Genomic DNA, 20707 nt, shown 5'->3' on the forward strand with positions numbered 1-20707 from the left:
TGGGGTTATGTTAGAAAAGCCAAAGTAACAATCTTAGGAAAATTCAACTGTGACTTTCTTTTTTTTTTTAGTAATTAGTTGTATTTTGTTGTTGTTTTTGTTATTTATTTTGTTGTTTATTTTTGTTGTTTTTATTTATTTTTGGCTGCATTGGGTCTTCGGTGCCGCGCGTGGGCTTTCTCTAGTTGCGGCGAGCGGGGGCTGCTTTTCATTGCAGGGTGTGGTCTTCTCATTGCGGTGGCTTCTCTTGTTGGGGAGCACGGGCTCTAGGTGCACAGGCTTCAGCAGCTGTAGCATATGGGCTCAGTAGTTGTGGCTCACGGGCTCTAGAGCGCAGGCTCAGTAGTTGTGGCGCACGGGCTTAGTTGCTTCGTGGCATGTGGGATCTTCCCGGACCAGGGCTCGAACCCGTGTCTCCTTCATTGGCAGGCGGATTCTTAACCACTGCGCCACCAGGGAAGCCCTGTTTTCTCTTTTATATAACTAAATTATAAAAGTGCATGTTGCACATCCAGTTTTTAACACATACCAACCAGTGGTCTTAAACTTTCGCACACATTGGAATCACTTTGGAATCTAAAAATACTGATACCTGGCTTCCACTATGAGTACTGCTATGCTGGCATTCGGTTTTGTTTACATACAAACCATATGGAAATACTCTGAGTTAAGGACATCACGAGAGTTACGTTTGACCACGTATATCACTCTCGCCCGTCAGCTGAATTTAGAGCCGGATCCCCACGTTAGTGGAGCTATTGCATTTGCTGTAGGTGTTTTGAAGTCAGATAGACTCAGGTTCAAATCTTGACTCTATCACTTACTGGCTATGTGGTAACAAGTCTCTTGACGTTAATTTCTGTTTTGTATGGAGATCTTACTAATCATCTCACAAGATATTTATAAGGATTAAATAAGATATGCCTGTCACTTATTACCTGTGACATCAACAAGTAATTTTACTGGTGTCCGTTCCTCTGGGCCTTCATTTTTTTCATCTCTAAATCAGAGGTAATAGTATTACCTACCTATGTTACTGTAAAGAATTAGAGTGCTTAGCACAGGGCTCAGCACTTAAGAAGTGGTAGCTGTTACTTAAGCTTTTAGTCGGCCGCAAGGTCGCCGAAGTCGGAAAATCTGATGGTCCTCAGGTAGATGGACGCCCTCGGGATTCAGCAGCAGGCTGGACGCAGCACGCAGGATGTGTCTGCAGTGGGTGGCGAGGGCAAGTGGGAAGGAGTCCTGTCCCTTCCCTGGAATTGGAGGCATCAGTGTGTTCATTTCCTTTCGTTCCTTCACGTGGGCTGAGAAGGTGAGGGCAGCGCACACACCTGGCTTCCCAGGCTTTGCGTGCGTCTTACAATTTAAATACTTTTCGGGGTTGTATTGGGCTTAGCCGGCAGCCAGCCACAGGGTATGTGCTGAAGCAGGTCGTAGGAGGTCACAGGTCAGCCCGCTGTTCTCAGGGGGCTCACGTGTCCGGAGTGAGCGAGCCCCACGGAGGAGTTGGGGGGTGACTGCATTTCTGCAGTTGACCTTGTCTGCTTGACCTTATATTAACTGTTATCAATACTGAGTCTTCCAGTTTACAAAAAAAAATCAGACATCTCATTGCACATTTGTTATGTTTATACGTTTAACAGGCTGTGTGGAGGAGACACAAAGCCAGGAAATATTTACGTGAAGTGGAAGCTGCCTGCAAGATTCAAGCCTGGTACAGGTGTTGGAAAGCACGTAAAGAGTATCTGGCTGTGTTAAGAGCCGTTAGAATCATTCAGGGTTGCTTCTGTACCAAGCTGCAGAGAAGACGGTAAATGTGTCAGCTGCCTGGGCGAGAGTGTGTGTGTGTGTTGGGGGGGGGGGGGTGCCACGCACACATGTGCCGTAACCAAGTCTGTGTGTGAAGTAATACTGCTTGTTGGGTTTCCTTTTAAATAGTTGCTATGCTTAATTTCTATGGTTTGCTGGTGTTTTCTGCAATAATGTAACAACATTATCTCTGAGACCGTCTTATTTTTTGAGATACAGCCTTGATGGTATAATCCAGGAGAAAATATTAAACTTGATTATCTCAGGTTCATAAGGATAAGGGTACGGACTGAGGATGGCAAGTTAATAAAATGATGTAGTAAGTTTTGTTTTCCTTGTTAGTGCACTGGTCCATTTTGTTTGTTGATTTAGCTACTGGCAACATTTGTTTTCTTATGCTTTCTTTTTGTTTTGTTTTTGCGGTACGCGGGCCTCTCACTGTTGTGGCCTCTCCCGTTGCGGAGCACAGGCTCCGGACGCGCAGGCTCAGCGGCCACGGCTCACGGGCCCAGCCGCTCCGCGGCACGTGGGATCCTCCCGGACCGGGGCACGAACCCGCGTCCCCCGCATCGGCAGGCGGACTCTCAACCACTGCGCCACCAGGGAAACCCTTTTATGCTTTTTTTTTTTCCTTTGTATTAACCCCTGTACTCTTTATCCTTAATGACGAAGACCTAATTACCAACTTATCTATGTTACTCGTATTTCCCTATTCCTAGTTGATTTCTTTTAAACACATTTTCAGAAGGTCTTAGCAGTTCCCAGAATTGATGAGTTATTACATCAGTGATGGTTTTAAAGATCGTTTTAGGAGAGCGCACTGGTGTAACAAGCGTTTCTTGATCAATTCCATGGGCAGAGTCAGGGCTTAACAAATAAAAATATAATTGCTGCTCTCAGCTATTAAGGAGCAGTATCCAGTTTTTCCCATTGATATTCAGGCTTATTTTGTAGGAAAGGTGGCGACATGACATGGGTTAATCTCTCTCCCTTTTCCACAGGACCGTGAACAGATGAAAGAGCCTGCCGATTCTCCATTGTTACCACTGCTATGTTGACGCCTAAAGTTTAATCACATTTAACATTTTTTCTCCAGTTCTGTTCACAGAATATTCCTTTTTAAATCTTTTGATGATGCCGTCTTTGCTTTCCAACAAGTGCTTGTTTCTCACTGGCCTGATGCTGCTCCACCCTCCCAGGCTCTCTTCTCAGCCACACCTGTCTGCTCAGAGACTAGCTCACAGCGTGGACTCAGACTTTATTCTCTACCATTTTTTCTACCACCTCCCCTTTACCTAGGCTTTGTCTAGATCTTGCTAATCCTACTTTCTTCTGGTCCCGTTCAGAATGTTTTGTCATTCTAGAACTTAATATTTCTTGACCACTGAAATGTTGCCAATTGTAAAATTTCTTTTGCATTGTTACCCTGTGTGTGTGTGTGTGTGTGTTTGTAAAGTTCTGATTGCTAGAACCTAAGTATGAATTAATCCTTTTCTACGTTTTTTTATTCTCTCATTGCCTTACTTATATTTTCTTTCTCCTCTCGTATTTACAGGGGGCGGGCAATGAATACTTACTAAATGAGTTAATTTGAAATTGCTTTCCAATAATCACTTTCTAGGTTTTTGAACATGAGAGCATCAACAATCATCATTCAGAGAAAATGGAGAGCTGTACTTTCTGGAAGAACAGCTCATGAGCAATTCTTAATGACAAAAGTAGGTGTTAAAAAAACAGTTCATATGTAAAGAACTACTTTAAAAAACAGAAAACAGAAAATGATTTAAAGATCTAACGATACATTTGCTTTAAACACATCATTGCAGTCATTTAAAAATTATATTCACTCATAAAAATACTATTTGTATTTTTGTTTGTGTATCTGTTTTTATAACGTATTCTCAAACCCAAGTTTGAAGTGATTTATTTGAAGAAAGTCGTTATAGATGTAGCATATCCTGTCTGTATGAGTCAACACATACTCTTTAAGCCACATTTGGTAATCTATTTAAAATATTTAACATTGGTTCTAGAACAATGGTGGTACCTATGGTCTTTTATTAAAGAAATAAAATTTAAATTTTACTTGTAAATTTTGATGTTCATATTCACTGTGTATGATTATATACACACTATTATTATTACACCTTCTATTATCTATTTACTAACTAATGGGATCCTCATGATAACTCTGTGAGGTAGCTATTATCAGCATTCCCATTTTATGGATGAGCAAACTGAGGTGGAGAGATAAAGGGATTTGCTCAAGGTCACTCAGCTAGTAGCTGGGGGGGGGGGGTCTATGTTGTAAAACAAACTTAGTTTTCGTTTCAACCCAGATACTTTATGTGTCTTGGAATTTGATTGTCAGGATGTTCTAGAATTGAAGAATCTAAGATGCGCTGGGAGTACACTGGTTCTCGAAGCAGCAGACAGCTTCCCTCACAGCTGCTTATTATGCCCATTCTTTTCTCTAGAGTGTAGCTCGCTTTTGTATTAAATGCATTTGTCCTGTAGTAATACTAGTCCTTTGCTCATTCACAATGAAAAGTATCAAGAGGAAGGGAGGGTAAAAGCACCAGGTGTCCATGGTCCCTGGTTTACACCTTCATAAAAACTTCATTTTCAGCTGTAGCCCTCTGTGGGTTTCAAAATCTGTGAAATATGACATTCTTAAACTAAAAATGTAAAAAAAAAAAAAAATCATAATTATACCATCTTATTTTTCATTGAGAAATTCCAGAACCTCCAGTGGGTTGAATTATTATTTCTACCTATTAATGTGTCACTTGCAAATTTTTCCTGATAGAGACATCAAGCTGCTTGTTTGATCCAAGCAAATTTCAGAGGGTATAAAGGAAGGCAGGTCTTTCTCCAGCAGAAATCGGCTGCTTTGACCATACAAAGATACATACGAGCCAGGAAGGCTGGGAAGTGTGAGAGGATAAAATACGTTGAATTAAAAAAATCTACAGTTGTTCTACAAGCACTGGTGCGCGGTTGGTTAGTAAGAAAAAGGGTAAGTATTTTTAAGTAGGATATCTCAGTCTTATGAAGTGGAAATACCTGATGTTAAATTGTGTTCAGAAATTTGAGATTTTGGAGAACAATTTCAGAACTGATAGAACCATTAACTAGAATTTATTCAGCTTCTGAAGAGCCCCATGTAACAAGATCACTGGTTGCCATAGATTTTTGTTCTATGATCCTGTTTCCCATAGATGCTCACCAAAAATGCAAAGTAACTTTTCTCATGTAATAAATCTTAACAAAGGAACTGAAGTATTAGGAGGGCTCCACATGTGAAGGAGTTTTTTCGTTTTTTTTTTTAAGATTTTAACATCTTTATTGGAGTATAATTGCTTTACAGTGGTGTGTTAGTTTCTGCTTTACAACAAAGTGAATCAGTTAGACATATACATATGTTCCCATCTCTCTCTCCTCTTGCATCTCCCTCCCTCCCACCCTCCCTATCCCACCCCTCCAGGTGGTCACAAAGCACCGAGCTGATCTCCCTGTGCTACGCGGCTGCTTCCCACTAGCTATTTTACGCTTGGTAGTGTGTATATGTCCGTGCCACTCTCGCACTTCGTCCCGAGGTCCCCTTCCCCCTCCCCACACGTGCAGGAGGTGGTTGTTCAAGTCACCTCTCGCTGCCACCAAGCAGCTCTCGCAGGGGTTGTAGGACCATCCATTGATAGCTTCCACACCTTCAGCAGGAGAGAATCCTCCCTAGGGAATTCTTGACGTTCTGGGCATCCAGTATCTGAAGCAATGGTAAACAGAAAATAATTAAATTAAAGGAGAAATCTTTTGTGTTTTGTTGACTGAGTATAATGGAAACTCTGAAGGCCAAAGGCCCCTCCCTGGAGTGAACTTCTGCTGCAAAAGTCTTGTGCCGGCTGTGGCGAGGCTACTGCTGGAGAAGTCGGATCAAATGTTTGTCCGATTTAACATCCCCATCTTCAGCGGTTCTGCTTGGATCGCTGTAACCCTTTCTCAGTTTACTATTCTTAGGCTGCTCCCATGATAATGAGTGCCTTCAAAGCCTTATCTGGCTGCCCTTGGCTAGTCTAGTTAAATTCTTGAGTGAGGTGCCCAAATACGATTGTGCTTTCTCTACCCTCAGTTAGGGGTTATACCATTGAAAGTGTTGTATAGTAAAGGAGTATAATTACTTCAGGTTACAATGTAGATAATTGTAATAGTTACAAGTTAGTTTACTGTTGCTAAGTTGTATAATTTGGTATTAAGGATATACAAAAATAAACATTGATTGGTTGATTGTCTTAAGAGTCAACTATTTGTTTGGTAATCTTTTTTTTCTCCTTTAGATTTTAGAACAGAGAGCCAAAGTTAGGCTTCTTCACTTCACAGCAGCTGCCTTTTATCACCTCTCTGCTCTTAGAATTCAAAGAGCTTACCGACGTCACAGGGCTCTGAAGGACGCTAATAACAAACAGCTTAACTCCGCCATCTATATTCAGGTTAGCTTTTCCTTCGCGGTGAAACTATGACATAGTTTTTGCTTGAAACTTTTTAATATTTCATAAACAATTTCCAAATACCCCTGCTGAAGTTACATAGCGTTTAGCTTTTGCCATGCAGCCGTTAGCGTGGTTGGATGGCTTAGAGGTAAGTTGCGTTTTATGGCACAGGACTAAGACTGGGTTATCCTCTGGTGCACTGGACCCATTTACCCCTCATGTCGCGACACCAGGGCACCTGTCTCTCTCTCGACCTCCTTGCCAACCCGTGACATTACAAGACTTTGTGATTTTGTCATTTTGATGAATGGCAAATTATATCTCATATTTGGTTTGGATTTCCTATGATTGCTAGCAATTCGAAAAAAATCTTTCCTCTGTGTTGGCTATTCAGATTCTTATCTGTGTATGGTATGCTTTAAACATTTTTTTTTCCACATACTTTGCTCATTTTTCTGTTGAGTGTTTTATTTTTCTGAATGATTATAGGAGTTCTTTATGTATTCTGGATAAGAATCCTGTTTGTACGGTATATGTTAATATACTTACATATAAAATATTGAGTAAGAAAACAAATTAAAGAATAATATACAGCTTGATAAGATTTATATCAATTATGAATGAGAAATATGTTGTGCAGGGTTAAATTCTCTCTCTCTCTCTCTCTCTCTCACACACACACACACACACACACACACACACACACACACACACACACACTTACGCCCACTGTGGCCTGGAATTTTCTGTACCAGCTAGAGTGGAGATGTAATGCCACTGGAGAGGGTTGGAAGATATTTCAATAAATGTTCTATTTATTTCATTAAGAAACCTGAAGTAAAAAAAGCTATTCAAATGTTTTAAACAGAGATGGTTTCGAGCAAGATTACAGCATAAGAGGTTTCTTCAGAAACATAGCTTCATAAAAATTCACAATGAAGCTCAAGAACGTATGAGCCAGCAAAATAGGGCTGCATCAGTGATACAGAAAGCCGTATGCCGTTTTCTCCTCCGTAAGAAGCAGGAAAAATTTAATAACGGAATTACTAAAATTCAGGTAACTGAAAATATTATGATTTTAGTTCAAGACTTTGGTTTGCAATTCATCTACACGATATATAACATTTTATTGAATTTTATTTTTATTTATTGATTTTATTTCTTGGCTGCACCTCACGGCTTGCGGGATCTTAGTTCTCCAACCAGGGATTGAACCCGGGCCATGGCAGTGAAAGTGCCGAGTCCTAACCACTGGACCGCCAGGGAATCCCCAATATCTAACATTTTAAAAAGCACAGTCATGCTCATTTTTAAAAGCTGAGATTGGCCAATAGAATAATAATCATACACTATGCTACCATAATTTCATTGTTAAGCCCTTTATTTTCACATTCCATAGAGGAAGTTGATAATTGAAAGATGCAAAAGTATTTTTGCCTTTTGAATAGATTTAGCCGTCTTTGGCCAGTGAATGATGCTTTAACTTATATACAGGAATATTATATGTATGTATTTCTTCCTAGAAAAATTGCTTTTGCTCTTTATTAGAACCTGAATTGAAGTTGTAGTTGCAAAGTTGCAAAGATCACATCATATAATTTTACTGAAAATATTTACTTTGTGGAAGTAGATGTAGATGTTAAGTCCACAACATCAAAGGCTGTAATCTTAAAGTTACTGGTTTGTCTCTTTAAGGCGTTATGGAGAGGATATTCTTGGAGGAAGAAAAATGACTGTACAAAAATTAAAGCCATTCGACAGAGACTTCAGTGTGTTAACAGGGAGATTCGAGAAGAAAACAAGCTCTACCACCGAACTGCACTTGCCCTGCACTATCTCCTGACGTACAAGTACCTTTCTGCTATTCTTGAGGCTCTAAAGCACCTGGGTTAGTTTGTTTTAACAATATCTTGTATAAGGTTAGAAATGCGTTTTTTACCCTTAAGTCGTACAAAGAATATGATAGTATGATACTGATTTTGTTGCTGTGAATGTATCTCTTTTTTTTTCCCCCCTTTCAGAGGTAGTTACTAGATTGTCTTCACTTTGCTGTGAGAATATGGCCCAGAGTGGAGCAATTTCTAAAATATTTGTCTTGATCCGAAGCTGTAACCGTAGTGTCCCTTGTATGGAGGTCATCGGATACGCTGTGCAGGTCTTGCTTAACGTCGCCAAGGTAGCTTCCGTCTTGATAATGAAGAGTTCCTTGGTCAAGAAACCTCCCCCAGCGAGTTAGGTTTAAGAACTCAGATCTCCGAGTTAAAGTTCACTTACTATGTGCCAGAGTCTGCCGGGGGGAAAGTTTACTCTGTTAGCATAACTGTACATAGAAACTATAAATTTTTTTATGATTTATTTCTCCTGTTTTTATAATATTAATAACAGCAAGTTAGTTAAGGACTTGCTAACTACGTGCTAGTGCTTTTCATGCATCATTTAATTTAGTTCTCCCATTCGTCCTCTAAGGTGGTTCGTATGGTACTATCCTTCCCATTTTGTAGTGAAGGGATAATCATCTTTGCAGGAGGTAAGGTCCTCGCCCGAGGACCAGCGTGTGGTGGGTGGTGGAGGGTTCATGTCCACCTCCCGCCAGAGCCGACAGCCCGTACACCGCGCTGTATCAGAGCAGCAGAACCTCTTCTAATCACGTCTGGCTTCCTTTTTGGTTAGTGTTTCTAAAGTACTGGGTTGGCCAAAATGTGCCTTCGGTTTTTAAGTGAAAATAAAAAACACATTTTTCATTTTCACCGAGAACTTTATTGAGCATCGTACTCACCCTCTTGTTCCACGACCTTCTGCCATCTTTCAGGCCATTTCATAATTCTGTCTTCCCAAAACTTTTAATCTTTTTGAGCAAAGGACTGTTCCAGGTGCCTTTTACAGTCTTCCAGGGAATTGAAATTTTTTCCATTAAGAGAATTTTGTAAAGATCGAAATAAATGGAAATCCGAAGGTGCAATGTCTGGTGAACACGGCAGATGAATCAGAACTTCCCAGCCAAGCTCCGACAGTTTTCGCCTGGCCATCAAAGAAACATGCGGTCTTGCGTTATCTTCATGGAAGCTTATGTGTTTTCTGTTGACTAATTCTAGATGCTTTTCATCGAGTGCTGCTTTCAGTTGGTCTATTTGGCAGCAGTACTCGTTGGAATTAATTGTTTCATTTTCTGGAAGGAGCTCATAATAGAGGACTCCCTTCCAATCCCACACTATACACAACATCGCCTTCTTTGGATGAAGACCGGCCTTTGGAGTGGTTGGTGGTGGTTCATTTCACTTGCCCCACGATCCCTTCCATTCCACATTGTTGTACAGTATCCACTTTTCATCGCCCGTCACAATTTGTTTTAAAAACGGAACGTTTTCATTACATTTAAGTAGAGAATTGCATGCGGAAATAGGGTCAAGAAGGTTTTCTTTGCTTAACTTATGTGGACCTGAACATCAAGGCGATTCATATAACCAAGCCGGTGCAAATGATTTTCAGCGCTTCATTTGGATATTTTGAGTCTGTCGGCGATCTCCCACGTGGTATAACACTGATCGTTCTCAATTAATGTCTCGATTTGATCGCCATCAACGTCAACTGGTCTACCAGACCGCGGAGCATCGTCCAGCGAGAAATCTCCAGCACGAAACTTCGCAAACCACTTTTGACACGTTTGATCAGTCACAGCACCTTCTCCATGCACCGCACAAATCTTCTTGTGCGTTTCAGTTACGTTTTTACCTTTCTTGAAATAATAAAGCAGAATATGCTGAAAATGTTGCTTTTTTTCTTCCACCTTCAATATTAAATTAACTGCACAAAAATTCATCAATTTTGATTCGTCTTTTTTTAAATGCACGCTGATAGGACAGCTGCCATATACAATCCAACAAAATTGTTTTGAATGAAGTTAAAGACAACTAATGCTGCTAGAGCCACCTTATGGAAAAAAAACCGAACGAACCTTTTGGCCAGCCCAGTATCTGTGTTTACTATAATTTGTAACTTGGTTCTGTTCTCTTCCAGTATGAGAAAACGACTTCAGCAGTTTATGATGTAGAAAACTGTGTAGATACACTGCTGGAGCTTCTGCAGATGTACCAAGAAAAGCCCGGTGACAAAGTTGCAGACAAGAGTAGAAGCATTTTCACAAAAACTTGTTGCTTGTTAGCTGTTTTACTGAAGAGGACAAATCGAGCTTCTGTAAGTATTCATCCGTTTTTTTTTCCTTTGAGGTTATTTTTACATGTTCTCAAGTCCAAGACTTTTTTTTTTTTTTTTTTTTTTTTTTTTTTTTTTGCGGTATGCGGGCCTCTCACTGTCGTGGCCTCTCCCGTTGCGGAGCACAGGCTCCGGACGCGCAGGCTCAGCGGCCATGGCTCACGGGCTCAGTTGCTCCGCGGCATGTGGGATCTTCCCGGACCAGGGCACGAACCCGTGTCTCCTGCATCGGCAGGCGGATTCTCAACCACTGCGCCACCAGGGAAGCCCAAGTCCAAGACTTTTAAGCCGTTATCACAACTTAAACAGGGCTTTGCGTGTGTTCACACCTGCTTTTTGTGCTGATGTGAGTTGTTTCTTATGTGTCAGAGAAGCTGAATTCTAGAAGTAGAATTTATCACAGCCCTAGGAGTAACCGGCTCCCAGGTACTTGAGAGAAGCAACAGCTGTCCCAGCAAAAGGTAGAAATCCAGATGTGTACGACTCTTCACCCTCCTGCTGTGACATACAGACGTGACAAGCGTTTCTCTGGTGAGGGCTCTGAGTATCCTCTCCAGGAGTTACAGTCAGCAGGGGTGACTGCAGGCCGTGATAGGACTGTGGCCTTTATCCTGAGAACAGTGGGAACCACTGAAGGATTTTAAGCAAGGAGCTACGCTCCAGTTTAAGTTTTAACATCACTTTGGCTGCTGGTCGAAGAATGGATTTGGGAGAGCGTGTGGGTATAGGGAGACCATTAAGGAAAGAGGCAAGTGTAGACACGCAATGGTCAGGGCAAGAGACTGTACTTGACCTGGGGTCGCATCAGGCAGAGGTAAGTGGGTAACGCTGGAAACTTTAAGAAGCTAAAATCCACAGGACTTGGTAACCATATACAATAGGTATATTGACTTGTAATGTTTGCTTTTTTATTTAGTGTGGAGTTAAGTGTACAATTTTTGAATGTTTGCCTTCTTCATAATTGTCTTATAAGTTCATAATTTAAACCAATCTAACTGCTGAACTTGGAGAGCACGGCTTTTTATTGTTAAAAGCTCGTAATTTGCTGCATAGTGTTTGTATACTGTGATTGATTTTGCTAGCATAGAAGGGATACAGAATTCTTATTAGTTTAATAAATGCACATTTTCTTTTGTAGGATGTTCGAAGTAGGTCCAAAGTTGTTGACCGTATTTATAGTCTCTACAAACTTACAGCTCATAAACATAAAGTGAATACTGAAAGAATCCTTTGTAAACAAAAGAAGAAATCTTCTATGAGCATTTCCTTTATTCCAGAAACACCTGTAAGAACCAGAATGGTTTCAAGGTGAGCAGTAAATGTACCCTATAGTTTTGTGTCACCGTTCATTCGTTCGTTCATTCATCCACTTAGCAAACATTTATTAAGCACCTACTATGAGCAAGAGACTATGCTTGACACTGGAGAAACAGCATGTGAACAAGAAGAAAATCTTTGGTAAATCTAAAGGAGACGATCTCAGCAGTTATTAATGAACTAATAACACTGCAGCTATGAGGATTTAGTAGTTATTGGGTAAATTCCTGGTACTAACAAGGTACGTGCAGAGGCTGATAATTAGCTCTGAATAAGCTTTGCCGTATCATTTTTTCCCCTCCATGTAGGACAAGCTGCATTGTTGTGGAGCTGGCGAAGGTCTCTGGCGGCCAAAACATCAACCTCCAACTCCTCACATAATCACCCCGATGCCTGCAGTTTCTCCTCCTAGAGAAGTTCTTTTTGACCTTGTATCAGTTAGCTAGAGCTGCTGTAACAGATTAGCACAAACTTAGTGGCCCTTAAATAACAGTAACTTATTCTCTCACAGTTCTTGCGACTGGAAGTTTGAAATGAAGGTGTCAGCAGGGCCTCACCTTGTCTCTGAGGCTCCGGGTGGAATCCTTCCCTGGCGCGTCCAGTTTCTGGCGGCCAAGTGTCCTTGGTTTGTTGCTGGATAGCTCTGTCCTCCGCCTAAGTCTTCACAGGGCTTCTCCTCCCTCTCCCTCCCCTGTGTCTCTTGTAAGGACATTTGTTGTTGCTCTCTGGTTCTCAGCAGAAGAAACAGTCTAGAGATATAAATGAGGGAAATGGTCTAGAGATATAAATTAGATGCAGGAATCATTAGAACCCCTCCCTCTCTTTCCCTCTCTCCCCTTCCTTTCTATGACTGGACAATTGTCTACTAGGTATAAATCCTGCACCACTGACAATGCACTATTTCTTGACCTGGGTTATATAGCAGTTAGCTGTATAATTACTCATAATTATAAACTGTGTAATAGTTGTAAATTGGTTTTGTTCTTGGATGTTTTACAGTATAACATTAAAATAGTCTGCCTAAAATTTATTAATGGGAACTATTTCTACATATGGTTTTTATTTAAGGACTTGGCATATTATATTATGAATTACGTTGTAAAACTATTAACATATGAATGAGTAGATTCTTTTTTTCTTTTCTCCCCTTTTGACACTGTCAGAGGTTTTTGAGGTAAAGCTCCCAACAGTATAAATGTACCCTTTATTTAGGTATGCAATTCAATGAGTTTTGACAAATGTATGCAGTTGTGAAACCACTACAACGGAGATCAACTCTTTCTGTCCCAGCAAAGTTCCCTTGTGACCCCCTGCAGTCAGTTCTCTCCCATTAGCCCCTAGGTTCTGGAAACTGCTGCTGTGAGTTCAGTACCTTTAGTTTTGCCTTTTCTGCTTTGTCCCATAAATGGAATCATACAGAGGGAGGGAGCTCTCTGTGACGGGCCTCTTCTACTTAGCGAAACGCTCTTGAGGTCCATCCGTGTCGACGCATGGCTTAGATTGCGTCTCTTCTTCACAGAGTGCTGGTCCACGGTAGGGCTAGATAGACCCGCTCTGTTTGACCACCCCCCCCCCCCCCAATTCATAGATGTTCGGAATTTTCACCGGAAAGAACAGGAAGATGGAAATGCATTTAGTGGTAGGGATTCACGTGAGGACAATGGACGTGATGCTGTTTCCTCAGTGAAGAAGGAGATTATAAACAGGAGCTCCGAAGCCGGTGGGGGAGGGTGTGGAGGGGACATTTGGAAAGAAGGAAACAGTCGTCTTGGGCAAAGAGAAAGGAAGCAATTTCTAGGTCATTTCAATCATTGGCATGAAGTCAGCCAGCCTGTCTGTGCAGGTTTCCTTTAGCAACGTCCAGCTGTGCAGGAATGGAGAAGGCAGGTACCTGGATTCAACTTGGAATCCACATAGAACTTTCCAGTTGAATTCAATCGGGAAGAGCAACAGTAGCTTGATGGCGTTTGCGGTGGAGAGTGCACTGAGGGACCCAAGCTAGACGGGAGGGAAAGGAGACCAGCAGTGTGCTGGGTGACAGGCACGTGCTGAGGTCCCCTGAAGGGGACGCCACGGGCGGAGGCCGCTGGGAGCCGTGGGCGTATTAGGTCAGAGGGCGAGGGCGAACCCCAAGCGGTGGTTCGGGCTGGAAGGCTCAGCCCGAGCAGCCGGTGGCCGGGCACTTTCTGCGGGTGACAGAGGCTGCCTTGCGATTGTGTGACGGCGGCTGTGCTGAGCGGACCCAGAGGAAAGGGGGCAGAAACGGAGAGAGGTGAGGGCTCGGCTCTTTGGCCACAAGGCTGCTGAGGTTCTGAGACGGGGCAGGAGTTGAGGCAAGACCAGGAACCAGGTTTGCAGACAAAACCCTGGGTTTGGGAGCTGAATCGCCTGAGCTTCAAGGGAGGCAGGATCCTCCTTCCGGGAAGATGGAGAGAAATAGTCTCAAGTCGTAAACGGCGGTACCTGAAGCCTCCCACCTGCGTGAGGGCCTGTGAGAGGTGATGCGTCCAGGAGGGACCACATTTCAGTTAAGACAAAGCGATGCGTGGGAGTCTTCTAAGAGAGGAACTGGATTAATGCAAGGATTTTATTCTTCTCACAGACTGAAACCGGATTGGGTGTTGAGAAGAGATAACTTGGAAGAAATCATGAATCCTCTGAAAGCTATTCAGATGGTGATGGACACACTTGGCATTCCTTATTAGCCAAGGCCAACGTCTCCGTATGTACAGGAAAAGAAATAGGAAAGCTGCTCACACGTGCGGAAGGGGCTTTTGGCTTTCCTTGTACAACTTTTAAAATCTGACTTTGTGTTAAAGTTAAAAAGATACATGTAACAAATAAACTTTTTATATTCTTTCTTTCCTTTTATTTAATAGATTTTTTTTTTCCCCGCGGTACACGGGCCTCTCACTGCTGTGGCCTCTCCCGTTGCGGAGCACAGGCTCCGGACGCGCAGGCTCAGCGGCCACGGCTCACGGGCCCAGCCGCTCCGCGGCACGTGGGATCTTCCCGGACCGGGGCTCGAACCCGCGTCCCCTGCATCGGCAGGCGGACCCTCAACCACTGCGCCACCAGGGAAGCCCTATTTAATAGCTTTATGCAGATAACAAACTAATGTCATGACATGATTCCAACACTGTTATCTATGTCTGTCGTCTTAAAATATGATATTAGTTTGAATATAATCTTATTCCTAAAGGGAAAAGATTAGCTTATTATTCCTGTTTTATAGGTAAATCGAGGCATTTATCTAACATAAATGTTGAAAATTTAAGATTCTGCCAACTCACGTAGAAGTGAGGATAAAATAATCCCACAAATGCCATAGACAACACCCCTGTTTCCCGACTGATGGGACCATCAAGATAGGCTAATGAGCCCCTCTGGGGAAATTAGGCAAATTCAGCCCAACCCCTTCATATGTTAACACCTCCTGACTTGGAAGCGAGTGGGGCTGTAATTTGACCTGGGAAGAGCAAGGTATTGCTTGTAGTAGAAACTCATTGTCGAGTCACTGAGCACAGACCTGAAGACGATTCAAGTGTTGAAACATGACTTGTTATTTTCAGTAGCTTTGGGCCACTGTTACCAATACTGAACCAGTGTGATTCCAGAGCCACAGAAGGGTAATTCCAGTGGCTGTCTGTAATGTGATCGGGTCCCAAAGACTGTCTAGCTACGGGGGCCAGGACAGTTTTTAAGTGTTTGAAATAAATCAGTAGTAGCTAGAAATGGAGAGACCATTTAACTACTTAACTTTATTATTTTGTTGGAATGCGGATTAAACCTAGTCAGAGACTGTTGAGATTTGGTTAGAATAAAGACCATATTGACATATTAAGGATATATTGAAAGTAACTAGAAATTTTTAGCATTTTTTTTTTCTTCCAATGAAGTGTTTGGAGTTTGGAGAACTCTTGTTACTTAGAATTTGCCAAATACTGTAGTTTTTGTTGAGTCTCCCAAATGGTTTGTTTTTCTCTTTCATTTAACAGAATTTTAGTGTAAGCAATTTATTTACTTGGTAAATTATACCACGAGGATATAATCAACCAACATAAAATGTTATTGGTGTTAATTTCCTCTAAGATGGTTATAACCAATTAGTATTTGCACAAGAAATTTTTCTATGACATTGTACATGAAAGGTGATTTCCAGATGTTCAAAGTTTTTCTATTGTTGGACTAAAAACTTTAATATTTTATGTAATATTCTATTTTCATGTGAAGGATATTCGTCTTAAATGTATGTGATAAATCCATATCAGGATTCTAAGGCTTCCTGAGGGCTGGAAGGCGTGTGTATGTGTGTGTGTGTGTGTGTGTGTGTGTGTGTGTGTGTGGTTGGAAAGAATGGTTGAGAGGTAATTAAGCCTTTTTCTTTAGAAGTTGCTGTTTCCTACAGAGAGATTACATTGTATTAAAGAAGGAATATAAATACCGTCTAGTTCTGTGTTAGGTGAGTTAATTACTGGTGAAGTTAGGTGAATTTTAAATTCACCTTCTTGTCTGTAATTAACCCAGATTTCCAGTAGATGTCATTTTTAATTTAGTGGGTTTTTTTGGTTGTTTGGTTTTCGTTTTGGTTTTGGTTTTTTTGGCCATGTTGCAAGGCATGTGGGATCTTAGTTCAGTTCCCGACCAGGGATGGAACCCGTGCCCCCTGCAGTGGAAGCACAGAGTCTTAACCACTGGACTGCCAGGAAAGTCCCTAATTTAGTTTTAAATATATACATATATAAAGTTACATAGTTATGATTTTTGCAAAAAAAAAAAAAAAAAATCCATACTTTTACAACCTTGGAAAATTTTATCTATCCCTAATATAGCTTGTTACCCATACCATATTTTGGCTTAATGCTTGAGAGGAAGAAATTCACATTGTGTAATCTGTTATGAAAAATTGTTGAATTTTTCTCAATAGGTGATTTTTTCCAGGTTTATTATCTTTATAACTTCTAATTTTTCATTGCAGCAATGAAAGCCTGGTACATTTAAAAATCTTTGTGGATTAAGAAAATACTGTCTTTTGGATAACTTATTGCTGTAGCTAAGCTTGCTAACAGGCTTGCTTTTAATTTTAATATTGTTCAGCTGCCACTGTTTCTTGGTATAAAGAAAGAGTGATAAACTATTGTAGTTCTGCTTTCAACAAAGGAAGAATTCCAATGAAAATACTTTGCTTATAACCTCTTCACAGGAGGTAAGAGTAATGCAGATGAATATTTATTTACAATTTACATTTGAGGGCGTGTGTATTTGTGGGTGTGTGTAAAAATTTCCAACCTATGTAAAGGAAGAAGAAAATAGTCCAAAAACCTGCTTATTTCAATCACTGCTTATGGAGGGCTACATAAAGCAGTGCTGCATCTTACATAAATTATGGACCCTTTTTTTCTCCAATTTTACAGAAGCCTATTTCAGAAACCAGTCTTAGAGAGTAGAGTTTTATTCTATGAATAATATTCCATTATTCCTGCAGGTAACTTTTGTATTTGGAATAGTGATGGTTTATTTTGAGTTAATCTAAATGAGACCAAAATGAAACTTGATCTAAGCTTTGCCCTTGCTTTGCCAAAGCATCATGAATTTTCATACCTGCTGAACGCTGAGTATTTGGAACAGATTCTTCCTCTTGTCAATAATTTTGATTGATCTTTATTGTGGTACATTCAAAGAACGTTCCAGTAACATTTATATTCACCTTCACAGTGTTATTAAAGACGTAAAGCTACTCGGTGTCCTCCTCCTGTTACTTTCTCTCTGAGGCTATCTGGGTTCCATGGCCCTTTCCTCCAAGACCATTCAAGTCCATGTATGTTCCTATCTGCTCTAAAATAAGTGCTGACCTACTGGACAGGCAGCAGCGATCTGTGTCTCTCACACCCACTCAGCTTTCACGTGAAAATCCATCCTGATTTGCAGCCTCGCTCTCAGCGTGCAGGTGTTTGCTCTTCAGCAACCTCCCTGAGTGTGTCTGCACCACATTCTTCTATTTGTATATCACATAATTTTGTCTTGTATCCTAGGCATATTGAATGTTATATTGTGGAGACTCTGGATTCTCTTCTAGCCCCTCCCAAAAACATTTTCTTTAGCAACTTGGTTGGCTCAAGCTGAACACTGATTTGGGGGTGGCAGCTCAGATCTTATTTCAATTATTTTTTATTCTTCTCTGAGTTACTTAGAATTTGCCCAACGCATAGATATTCAAGAGTCATTTGGAGATCTATGTGGAATTTACACACAAAATTTGGGGCCCTCTTTTTGCTCTCATTGGTCAGATCTACCCGTCCGCCTCCTTTCTCAGTGTAGGTGACTGCCCCGTACCCGCGTCACTGGCACCTCTGGCTAGAAGGCTGTGGGCTTTTTCTTTTAGTCCAAGGTCTCCCTCCATTGCAGAAGTGTTGACTGCAGACCTCTCTCGAGCAGTGGCCTGTGAAAATGGGTTACCGTCTGAGACAGCTAGCTCCGTGGCCTTCTTTCAGCCGAACCCCCTCCCCATCCGCGATCCGCTATTCCCCGTTCCGCGGCACCTCCACGTACTCGGTTTTCTCTCTGGGGTTGGGGGTTAGTTTGGCTTTTGTTCAGAGCTTACAGTTCTTACCTCTTAGAATTTTACTTGTGCATGTTCAAAGCCGAAGTTGAAGAGGTTGTCTATCATCTGTTTTATTCTCCTTCAAAAAAATACAATTTTACTTGTAAGAAATTAACTGAGGGCATTAAATGTGAAAACTCAGATACCATGCAAGGTTGAGACTGATGTCGTCTTCTCCACAGAGAGTTTATTGTGCTCCCAGCTGCCAACGAGGCTACAAACGCCAGCTACCCCCCATCACCTGTCTCCAGTTTAGGCTGAGACAGTTTGGAGACGGATTTCGGTCCCTAGGCAGGCTAGTCTCTGTCTGCTTCTCACCTACTCTTATTTTCTAAGGCCCTAGAGTTTCCTGTTCTCTTACAGACTCTGAAAACGGCTCGGTTTTCTAAACCCCAGGGTCTGGTGATAGCTCTGCTCATCTTCTCAGTCTTCTTAACGTTACCCTGAAATCACGGATTTCTGTGAGAGGAAAAGTGCCTCCTAAATGCTGAGATAAGATCTCTGCACTTGCTTCCTCTTAAATCCTGGCCCTGAGATTCTTGTGTCTGAGTCATGCGCTACTGGTTTCCAACAGCGTTTACAAATAGTTTCTACGTGTTCATTATTAATAGTCGCTTTCAACGAGAGGGTTGAGCCAGAACAGCCCAAGCCCCACTTTTTTTTTTTTTGCGGTACGCGGGCCTCTCACTGTTGTGGCCTCTCCCGTTGCGGAGCACAGGCTCCGGACGCGCAGGCCTGGCGGCCACGGCTCACGGGCCCAGCCGCTCCGCGGCACGTGGGATCTTCCCGGACCGGGCCACGAACCCATGTCCCCTGCATCGGCAGGCGGACTCTCAACCACCGCGCCACCAGGGAAGCCCGGGGATTCTTCTTTAAACCTGGTGTGCACCAGTGTACAGTACAACACCTATCTTTCAAGAGTTGTTGTAAGGATAAGAAATAGCATGTAAGTACTGTGAGTGCCTGGCTCATAGTCATATCCCCCCCAATACTAGCTATTGCTAAGATGATGATGATGTTGATGATGGCAAATTTTTTTTTTTTTTTTTTTTTTTTTTTTTTTTGCGGTACGCGGGCCTCTCACCGCTGTGGCCTCTCCTGTTGCGGAGCAAAGGCTCCGGACGTGCAGGCTCAGCGGCCACGGCTCACGGGCCCAGCCGCTCCGCGGCACGTGGGATCTTCCCGGACCGGGGCGCGAACCCGCATCCCCTGCATTGGCAGGCGGACTCGCAACCGCTGCGCCACCAGGGAAGCCCTCGATCCATTTCTGATGGAAGAACTCCCATTCTTCTGATTTTTAAAAATGTATGTTGAAGATGATGTGATGAATTGTCATGATGTCAGCAACTTAGTTTAACTTGGTTCAGAGAAAGTAAAGAAAGGTAAATATATACATGAATCTATATAGCTGGACAAGCTGATAAAGCAGATATGGTAAAATGTTAAGAACTGTTGAATTTAGACGTTTCAACAATTGTTGAGTAAAACTGTTTAGTCAGCTATTCTGTGTGTATACTTGTCATAAAATAAAAGCTGACGGGGAAATGTGCGATGGGCATTTAAAACAGGCTTTTTCCCATCTTGCTCTCCGTTAGAACTCAACATGGATAAATGCATGAATACATTACGGAAACTGGACATTTGTCCCATTCAAATGCAAAAGCACACAGATTATTTTCTTAACAGACAGAAGGGGAAAAGCATGACTGCATCATCCTAATTCGAGCTCAATGTTTGCATCAGGAATGTTTTGTCAGCGAAACATGTCTTGTGGTGATACAATACAAAATCCACATCAGGGCTTCCCTGGTGGCGCAGCGGTTGGGAGCCCGCCTGCCGACGCAGGGGACGCGAGTTCGAGCCCCGGTCCGGGAGGATCCCACGTGCCGCGGAGCGGCTGGGCCCGTGAGCCGTGGCCGCTGAGCCTGCGCGTCCGGAGCCTGTGCTCCGCAACGGGAGAGGCCACAGCAGTGAGAGGCCCGCGTACCGCAAAAAAAAAAGAAAGAAAAATATCCACATCAAAACGTATTTGCCATCGACTCAATATAATAATCAGAAATCTGAGCTTGGTCCAAAGCGAAGCTCGGCCTCTCTTGCCCCAGGCCCTCCAGGAGGTGAGGGTGTGGGTTAGAGCCCGGCCAGCTTCCTCTGTGTCGCCGCAGAACTCTTCCCACACTCTGCTCCCTCCAACTCAACAGCCAGGACTTTGGCCCCTCTGGGGAACATACAAGAACAAAAGGTGGAGTGATACACTTGTGGACAGTTACTTCAACAACCTTTGGGG

The 20707-nt window shown here is 42.3% G+C and overlaps 1 protein-coding gene across 2 annotated transcripts in view; it reads left to right on the plus strand.

The window, feature by feature from the left end:
* ASPM (assembly factor for spindle microtubules) overlaps positions 1-14595 on the plus strand; it is a 62761-nt gene extending 48166 nt beyond the window's left edge. For both annotated transcript variants that reach the window (XM_059048096.2, XM_067020775.1), the window contains 10 exons: positions 1644-1810; positions 3431-3527; positions 4619-4828; positions 6144-6296; positions 7165-7353; positions 7992-8184; positions 8318-8472; positions 10311-10487; positions 11644-11813; positions 14425-14595. In XM_059048096.2, the coding sequence (XP_058904079.1) occupies positions 1644-1810; positions 3431-3527; positions 4619-4828; positions 6144-6296; positions 7165-7353; positions 7992-8184; positions 8318-8472; positions 10311-10487; positions 11644-11813; positions 14425-14527 (1614 nt within the window). In that variant the 3' untranslated portion in view covers positions 14528-14595. The remainder of the gene's footprint in view (positions 1-1643; positions 1811-3430; positions 3528-4618; positions 4829-6143; positions 6297-7164; positions 7354-7991; positions 8185-8317; positions 8473-10310; positions 10488-11643; positions 11814-14424) is intronic.
* The last annotated feature ends 6112 nt before the right edge of the window (positions 14596-20707 follow it).

Source organism: Kogia breviceps, chromosome 1 (assembly GCF_026419965.1).
Source record: "Kogia breviceps isolate mKogBre1 chromosome 1, mKogBre1 haplotype 1, whole genome shotgun sequence".
NCBI classification, from domain to species: Eukaryota; Metazoa; Chordata; class Mammalia; order Artiodactyla; family Physeteridae; genus Kogia; species Kogia breviceps.